This window comes from Kogia breviceps, chromosome X (assembly GCF_026419965.1).
Source record: "Kogia breviceps isolate mKogBre1 chromosome X, mKogBre1 haplotype 1, whole genome shotgun sequence".
In the NCBI taxonomy this organism is placed as follows: domain Eukaryota; kingdom Metazoa; phylum Chordata; class Mammalia; order Artiodactyla; family Physeteridae; genus Kogia; species Kogia breviceps.
Genome location: NC_081330.1, coordinates 68,889,826 through 68,898,959, shown reverse-complemented (window position 1 = coordinate 68,898,959; position 9,134 = coordinate 68,889,826). Strand labels below are relative to the sequence as shown.

The window sequence follows — 9,134 nt, the reverse complement described above, 5'->3', positions numbered from 1 at the left end:
GTAGTGAGATTGCTGGGTCGTATGGTAGTTCTATTTTCAGTTTTTTAAGGAACCTCCATACTGTTCTCCATAGTGGCTGTATCAATTTACCTTCCCACCAACAGTGCAAGAGGGTTCCCTTTTCTCCACACCCTCTCCAGCATTTATTTGTTTGTAGATTTTTTTTGATGTGTCAATATATTTTTGAACATAACTTCTGAGTGGAAATGTCGTTCAGCAAAGAGAGAAATGGACTGGGTGTCAGGACCCAAAATTTTCATCCCAACCTGGCTAACAGTAAGCTCAGTGACTTCTCCTGAAGTACAGTTTCCTCATTTGTAGAATTGAGGAAATTGTATTAAAGGACCTTTACATTCCTTCCAACTCTAAAATCCAATGACTTTATGAAACAGAAATGGAACAGGAAGTCACCAGTGAAAAATATTCTACTGTAGTTGTGTGAGAACAGGAAGTATGTAAACAATCCACTGCTTTTAACAAAAAATGTTCCAACCTATTTCTAATTAGAGCATGTACTTCATTTCCAACTCTACGTAGCTAATCAAGATACTAGTTTAATGTGTGGTTTGCAGTCAAGACATTTTTCCACCCCAAAGGTTTCCTTCCTAATCAGCAGAACTGAGAAACTGGGGGCAACAAAAAGTTGCCTTTCAGTGATTGGTCATTAAAAGTATGACATCTTAATGCTAAGTGAAGGCACTACAATTTGCTACCATTTTACCTATATTATGAGCACTGCAAACACTTACTCTCTGAGACAATTTCAAGCTTTCACCTTTTGCATAAGGCTGTAAGGCCATACTCCCAGAGTGTCTATTAAATTATCTGTACTTATTTGGAGTGTGTGAATGGCAAAATACTAATTCTCCCTATGCATTGCAGAAGAGTTGCTTCAATGGGACACCCATTTCTAGTCACAAAGACATATTGTTTATTTAGTACTGATTATCTGCACAGATTGTTGTAACAATAAATCTGGTAACCTCCCTCACAGTCATTTTGTCTTAAGTATTCAGTTTTAACCAGCTTATTTGACTTCATATTGTCATTTACTATACAGTTTACATTCAAAATTTATATGCTCAATGCAGGGAGAGAAGGGACTTTTCTATAATTTAAGAAAGCTGCCATTGCAAACATATTTAAATGCTTTCAACTACTAATCCACAACAGAATGTCCTATGATAAACCTACAAGGTAAGAGAATTATGAATATACATTGGCAAAAGTTGCTACTCCTTGAGACATCCAGCAATAAGGAAGGATAGGAGCAAGATGGCAGTGTGCACAAAGTGATCCAGAAATAAGGAAACATATAATCTTTAAATATCTTGCCTTTAAAAGCAAAACGTATTTTTAAACTAGCCATCTTCACAAACTGAGCTTTGTCAGCATCTAAAGGAAAAGGCAAAATATTTAACTAAAGGTATAGAAAAGGTGCAAATCCTTGCACAGGAGAAGTAAATGTGTATTTTGAGTTTATCCAAATGTTAAGGCCTCTTTCTGATTCTCACAAGTGACCCTCAGACTTGAGCTGTTCAGAAATTTCCAAATGAGCCCATCTGCTCACCAAGATATTTCTATGTTAAAAACCTGCAGGAAGGCATGTGGCCCAGTTTTCACGATCTCAAATTACCTTGGTTTCAATTTAATTTCTGTAAACTGGGATTCCCTTAGGAAGAAAGTAAAATTTTCAATCTTAAAAATAAAGGGATATTAAGAAACAAAACCCTATCCCTTGCTCCATTTTCAGAGCCCATATTCCAAAATAGTAGCTTATCTATCTCAAGACATTTAGAAAACATTGTTACAACACTGATTTAGAAATTTGTACTTTTGTGTATGTAATACTCTAATGTAAAATTAGTACATTATAATAAATGTCCCTTTTCTTGGCATTTCTTCTGAATGAATCATTTTAGGAAGCTTTTGTCTATTATGTCACTGTATAGAACCACCTTTCTAAGATGCAGTTAAGAGAAAAATATTTGACTTAGTTGTGGCCCCTACAATAACTGAGTTTTTCAGGTAATTTTTTATTAGCTGAAAATACTGGTTAATGCACAATGACCCAGTGGTCTAGAGACCACCAGAGACCACCTCCAATCATATGAAAACAGCTTCAAATTTCTTAGTGGGGAAATTTCCCCACCCTAAAAACATTCCTATCTTTTTTTTTTAGTTTATATAAAAATTTATTTGACCAAAATGTAGAAAAGTGATTCTATTACATATGATACAGTTGCAAGAGTCTAAATGAAAAGTGTGGGTTTTATTCAATTGCACAATTTGCTAGTGTATCTCCTGGGTAGTGTGATGCTTAATAAACAGGAGTGAGGGGCAGAGGATTTGGATAAACTAGAAGCAGGGTGATTTTTAGTCAGAACTGTAAACTTGAGTTGGCGCCCACACTGCTGGGGAATGTGGAATATTTCAGCTGTGAGATGTTAACTGAGAAAGCAGAAATCTAACAAAGCCAAACTGTGCAGCCCTGTCTACAAAATACTCCATATCCAGTTTAAGCAGGAGTTTCCTGGTCTTTTATTAACTTGGTCCTGAAGAAGGAATTAAAATTCCAGATAAGTAAATCTCCAATTTGCCAGTCCCTGGAGTATAGAGGAGATGAAGTTAGGCCAATTACTTTTTCATCCTTATTTTGCTGTCAGAGAGGGCTATTCTGCCCAATATTTGTTTATGGAAAGTCTTACTCAACTATTGATGGCTAGGAGTCTTTTTGATATGTCTTCTCTGAATAGGACTGAATTCTACAACATTCATTCCTGCTGAGTGGATGGTCTCATATCAGAGCAGATAAGCATGGGTCATTATTAGAATAAGACATCAGCTCCTCAGAGAACAACTTTAGAGTGAAAGAAGCATAGAGAAGAGCATATCAAGGATCTATCCAGAAAACATTTGGGTAATTATTATGACTCTTTTCCAAGCATTCTCATGCTGACTGCTCAGAGGATGTTTGTTCTGCATGGTGGAGTGTGGAAAAGAGCCAGGATGATTAGGTTAACCTCTGTGTGGTTTATGACTTCCCACAGTAACCCCACCCCCACCCCCCTTTTTTGCTCTGAACGGAAAATCCCCACCCATTTTAATGTGATGGTCCCTGGCCTCCTATAGTGTGACCAACGGTGGATATTCTTCAACCTTTTAAACTGACCCACGACTAGACATCGGAATCTGTGTTTTAAAAGTGTGGGGTTGTCTATTCTCCCAGGAACCAAATGCCCTCGGTCTTTAGAGTATGCTCAATATGAAATTCCCTGCCTACCTCTGGAATAAATGCAATTTAAGGATAAAAACAGAGCTGAAAAACCTGATGCTATTTGAAAAAAGGAAGAAACAGATTTAACTCATGCTCAAAGCTTCTCTGATACAAAATATTTGGTCATGTATTCATAATTTGCTTGATATTTCCAGCAAAGCAAAGAGACAATAACAGAAGAAACTTCTTACAAGAGAAGAGAAAGACATGAAGCTCTGGAAATTTTGTTGGAACAAAACTCTTCTGTTTTGGTTCTATACAGTTTAGTTTGTTTAGTGTCTGATCCAGTGTCTGATGTAAGTCCATGTTCTCTTCTTTGGCTTGGGCAAGTTTTTCTTCCAGCTCATCAATTGTCTTTTCCAGTTTTGCAACTGTTCTCTCTGCAAATTCGGCACGGATCTCAGCCTCTTTCAGTTTGTCAGATAGAAGTTTAATTTCTTCTTCATGTTCATCCTCCTTTTCAGATGCAGCCTCTGGCAACTTCAAGTTGTTAGTGACACTGAGTTCTTCCAGGTCACCACATGTTGTTTTATTTTATTTTAATTAATTAATTACTTAATTATTTAAATGGTTAATGTATTTATTATCTTTATAATTTGATGAAAAGGTACCTGCTTCTTACATATTTCATTGAAAAATTCTCAGTTCTTGTCACTGAAACCTGTAAGCAACTGAGCAGTCTCTGTCTGTATCTGTTTATCCTCCTCTGTGTGCGCTGGATAGTCCTTGGCTTTTGTTAGCCAGAAAGCAGCAAGCTTTTTGTTGTGTAGCTTCAAATATGTCTTCTAGTGCCCTTTTTGCATACTCTAGGGCTTCATACACCAAGAGCTTATTCTCCTCTTCTGAGGTTCCACTGAGTTGAGCTATAACATGTGATGCCCATGCCAAATGCCACAGTAACTCTGCATCTTCACTTTCCTTGTACTGGAATAGCAACTGGTAAAGTTTTCGTTTCTCCACTCTCATATAGATAGGCTGCTTGTTCAAGGATTTCAACTCTGAAGACTTTGGCTGTGGCATGAACCACAGCAGCCTGGGAAATGACTTGATAAGTTTCAAAATCCAAACAAGACAAGGCAGAGAAAAGACTTCTTTTGAAAGCTCCTGGGTTTCCCATAACCTCAGCGCTGTGGAGTCGCCAAAGAATGCAGTGCTTGCAGCTGCCAGCAGCACCCATCGGGAGCCGAGGTCCTGGGGCAGTGCTACGTCCCAAAGGAAGGGAGCGCCAGAATTGCAAGGCTAGCGCCATGATCTGCAGCTTGCAGGCCTGACCCCTCACCCCTTTGGCTGATAAGAAGCAGGACGGAGTGAAAGGCGCCCCAGTCTTTCCACAGAGAGCAGCGTCTGCCGGCTTCCAGCCCCACTCCTCTTCTCCACAGCTTCAGGTCACGGCATTTGAGTTCAGACACCTTGGCATGCTCCTCCACCCTCTCCAGCTCACCCTCCAGGATGACCAACTTATGAGCTACCTCCTCGTATTTGTGGTCAGCCTCCTCAGCAATGTCCTTGGTCTCTTTGAGCTGCATCTCCGGAATCTCCATCTTCTCATCTTTGTTGCCCAGTTTTCTATCACCTTCATTCCTCTTTTGCTCTCATTTGCAGCCTTTTCTGCCTCCTCCAGCTTGTGCAGGGCTGTGGCCAGTTGTTCCTGAGCCCTGTCCAACTCCTCCTCAATGAGCTGGATGTGTCAATTAAGAGCTGCCACATCACCTTCAGCTTTCTCTCACCACTCGTGCTCGCCATCCAGCTCCCACACTGTAGGCCTTGCACACGGTCCTCTGCCTCGTCTGCCTGCTGCTGCAGGGCCTGGTTCTTGTGTTTCACTGCCTTCAGGAAGTTGAGGCTAGCCATGGCGTGGAGGCGCATGCAGCAGGCAGTGGGCAGTGGCGGGCACTCGTCTCGGCTCCAGTGAGAGCTGCAGCAGCTGCGCCCCAGACCCCAACCCTTTGCCTACATCAGGTCCTATCCTTTGACTATATGTTTCCCATATCACAAAATCACTTACTTTGTTTATTTATTTATTTATTTATTTATTTATTTATTTATGTAGTGGTATGTGGGCCTCTCACTGTTGTGGCCTCTCCCGTTGCGGAGCACAGGCTCTGGACACGCAGGCTCAGCGGCCACGGCTCACGGGCCCGGCCGCTCCGCGGCATGTGGGATCTTCCTGGACCGGGGCACGAACCCGTGTCCTCTGCATCGGCAGGCAGATTCTCAACCACTGCGCCACCAGGGAAGCCCCAGAATCACTTACTTTGAATACCACTATTCACATTCAAAATGATTATTACTAATGATTACTTCAATCTTACCTGTTTGATTATGCAACTAAGCTAAATATTTTCCATCAGCAACATTGGAAATGTACAGAAAGAATTAACAGAAGCAAAATTTCTATCTAACCACATTTCTAGTAATGCAGCTGGGTTATTCAAAGGACTTTTTATTGTTGTTCCTCAGAAAAGCAATCACGTCTATGGCTTCAGAGTAAGAAATGTCCAAAACCCCCCATTTTGCATCTGTTTACGTATCTCAGTGTTAACTCCAACTCCAAAAGCAAGATCCTGCACCACTTACTGTGCTTTCAAAGACTAACCATAAAATACTGGCTTCAAGCTACTTATTACATCACCTTTGTATAACAAAACTGCAGACCCAATAAATTTAGATATCTACCTACTAATGACAACACAAATCAGAAAAAAAATTAATCTCACCCATACCAAATTATCACTTAAAAGACAATAAAACCATAGACAAATAAATACTTTAAGACCTTTTCTGAGAAATAAAGCCTCATTATATAGCTATGTGGCTGTTCATGATACACAAGTTTTTCAAGCTGAATGATTACTACCAAACAAATTAAAGCAAATTCAAGTTGGAAAGGGAGAGGAGCTTTCTAAGTGAATATATACCAACATTTTATTAATTATTTCTTGATTATCTTGTTTGGGCTCCTCCTTGTTATTTCAAGCTTAAAGGACCTCATTAAACTACTGAAAAGGTAAGGGAAGGCCTGGTAATAAAATAATTCTGAAGTGTCAACACAGATTAGAGTCCTGATCATCTAAATATATGTGCAATCCTCTCCTATTTGCCTAAAGGTCATTAATAATTTTTAAGTAGATGTTGCTTTATACACATGTACACACATCCATGCGTGCACACATCCCAGTTGGTTGTTTCTTTGTATAACTTCAGATAGCAAAAGCAGTGCATTTAAGATGGAAATAGAAAAGGCAATTAACTTCCTAAGCTTTTTAGATCACTCCTAGTATGGTAACTCTCAAATTACATCAGGGTTTATGAGTCTTTAAAAAGAAATGTATAAATTTTGGTCCAAAACAAAAGCAACACCTCATTTGGTGGAAAAATAAAATTCCCACCGCTAGATGAGTTACAATGCTGGTTAATGATGAAGAACATTCTACATACCAACATGAGAATCAAGGTTTTTCCTCTTAAAGGTATACAGTGGCAAATAATTTTTAAAATGTAAGTATAGTTACCTATCATTGAAGTATTTCAATGGGGGAAGGGGAGGAGAAACAATGAACCTACACTCTTATTTTTAAAAAAACTTTTAAGAAACAGACACTTTCTATCTAAATTGTCAGCATAAAGGAAGTTTGAAAAACTACAAAAAATTTGGAAACCAATCTGATTCATCTGGTTATGGATAACAAATGGCTATCAGGCCTCAAAAATGGAAATGGGGTAAAGTCAAATAGTAACAAAAATTATGCTTTGACCACAACTAAGGCAGTAACAAGAAAATAATTTGGGGATAAATATAAATATCACATTAAATAGATTGTGAAAGATGTAAAATTCAATTCCTGTTCCAAATAAATCTTATCTAAAAGAAGGATTATCGAAAATGGGAATGTATGATATTTTTTAATAAAACAATTCTGCTTCAGTGCAAATGTGTAGTCAGTCAAGGAAAAAAAAGAAAGAAGGGAGGAAGAAAGAGAGGAGAGAAAGAATGAAGGAAGGAAGGGAGGGAGAAAAAAGAAAAGAAAAGAAGAGAAAAGAAAAGAAAAGAGAAAAGAAAAGAAAAGGTTTCATGTGACTCAGCAGGAACAGTTTCCACAGCCTTTCACACTGTTGACAATTTCTTCTTGTAGTTTCATCCTTTCCTCCTCTTTGGACACATTTTCTTTCTTTGCATCCCATTTGGGGTTATCATGGTTCTGCACATGGCTGCTCTGTGTATGCCACATTTCTGAATAGATACTGCCAGGGTTAGCAAGCAAACTATGGTGGGTACCACGTTCAGCTACCTTACCCTAATAAGCAAAAACAAGAGAAACATAGAGAAAGTCATATAACTAGCATAATAATTGAAAATACATAATACTTTCTAAGCAAGAATTTTGAAAGATTTGCATTCATTAAAATACCTTTCCCAATTCTTCATTATAGTACAAAATGGGAAAAACTGAGGTAGGAATGCCTTCTTTACTGTTGAGCTATCAGTCCAGCAAACAAACAAAAAGCTATGAAATTCCATATACCATATACCATTTCACTTAAAGGAAATAAAATTTGAATTTTTCATTTTGAAGAGCAGAAAAGGAAGGTGAAGATTTTCTAAAGGTGGTATTTTCTGTAACCAGTAAATCAAATTTAAATCAAATTTACATCAAAAGCACTGTTATTTATACAGAAATTTAAAGGATTTAAAAAAAATATCCCAAAATCCTATGTGTACTTTGAAATAAAAAATATTTCTCCATGAAAAGTTTATTTCTTCCAGTAACTATTTTTCTTAACACTGGCTATTAAACTTAACATTGCATAGAATTGGTATTGATTCCTAACTCTTATCTATAATAATTTGTCTCTGGACATCTACTGCTAAATATGTTGGGAAACAAAAGTAATTTTGTCACTTTTACTGGTACTCCTGGTGAGAGGACCTTTACAAATATACCCGTAAGCAAAATAACTGAAATTTGTGTGTGCCCACTTCTGAGTGGTTAATTTAAGGCTTCTCCTTGACTGCTGGCTGGACAGTCTAGGAACTATTTTGCTCAGCTATTTGAACTCTGGATCCTGAATGTAGTCCTCAACTTTGGTATCTGTGGACCACTTCACTGGCACAGAAGTCCCCATGGTTACGTATTTTATATTTTTTTAATTTACCACTGTAAAAAACAAACAAAATAAAAATCTCACTGCACAGACATAAAAAACACATTTATGGTTACCAAAGGGGATGGGGAGGAGGGAAGAACAAATTAGGAGTATGGGATTAACAGATACAAACTACTATATATAAAATAGATAAACAAAAAGGATTTACTGTATAGCACAGGGAACTGTATTCAGTCTTCTGTAATAACCTATATGGAATATAATCTGAAAAAAATTGAGTCGCTGACACAATATTGTACATTAACTACACTTCAATTAAAAAAATCCTCAATGAAAACTGCATCAAAAAGTATTAGAAAGAATGGAATTATTTTTGCAGAAAACCAATGAAATAAATCACAAAAAATTTATCCTGCTATAAAATGTATATTATATTTTAAATTATTTTTATTTGTATTAAAGCATAAATGTACACAGATTAAAAAGTCAACTAATAATTACAAAGTTTATAACAGTACAGTCTTTTGTCTCCTCCTTCTCCACCTTTGAATATCTCATCTCCAAATCTGTAGCTATTTCTTCTGGCATTTACACACACATATACATATTAATGAGATTCAGCACTTTTAACTATTCCACATTCCCAATGCCTCACTCTTCATTCTCCTAATAACACTGGTTATATCATAAATGTTATTTAAGTTAATACACAATGTGTACCTTATTATGACTATAAGTATTATCTGTTGAG

The 9,134-nt window shown here is 37.5% G+C and overlaps 1 protein-coding gene and 2 pseudogenes across 4 annotated transcripts in view; all 3 read right to left on the bottom strand.

The window, feature by feature from the left end:
- Nucleotides 1-3,334: 3,334 nt before the first annotated feature.
- Nucleotides 3,335-5,231, bottom strand: LOC131748389 (tropomyosin alpha-4 chain-like; annotated as a pseudogene).
- On the bottom strand, nucleotides 3,886-4,657 carry LOC131748375 (regulator of microtubule dynamics protein 1 pseudogene; annotated as a pseudogene).
- Nucleotides 5,232-5,700: 469 nt separating the features above from the next.
- The window catches only part of ABCB7 (ATP binding cassette subfamily B member 7), a 173,167-nt gene continuing 169,733 nt past the window's right edge, over nucleotides 5,701-9,134 (bottom strand). For all 4 annotated transcript variants that reach the window (XM_067024259.1, XM_067024258.1, XM_067024257.1 and 1 more), the window contains one exon: nucleotides 5,701-7,572. In XM_067024259.1, the coding sequence (XP_066880360.1) occupies nucleotides 7,357-7,572 (216 nt within the window). In that variant the 3' untranslated portion in view covers nucleotides 5,701-7,356. The remainder of the gene's footprint in view (nucleotides 7,573-9,134) is intronic.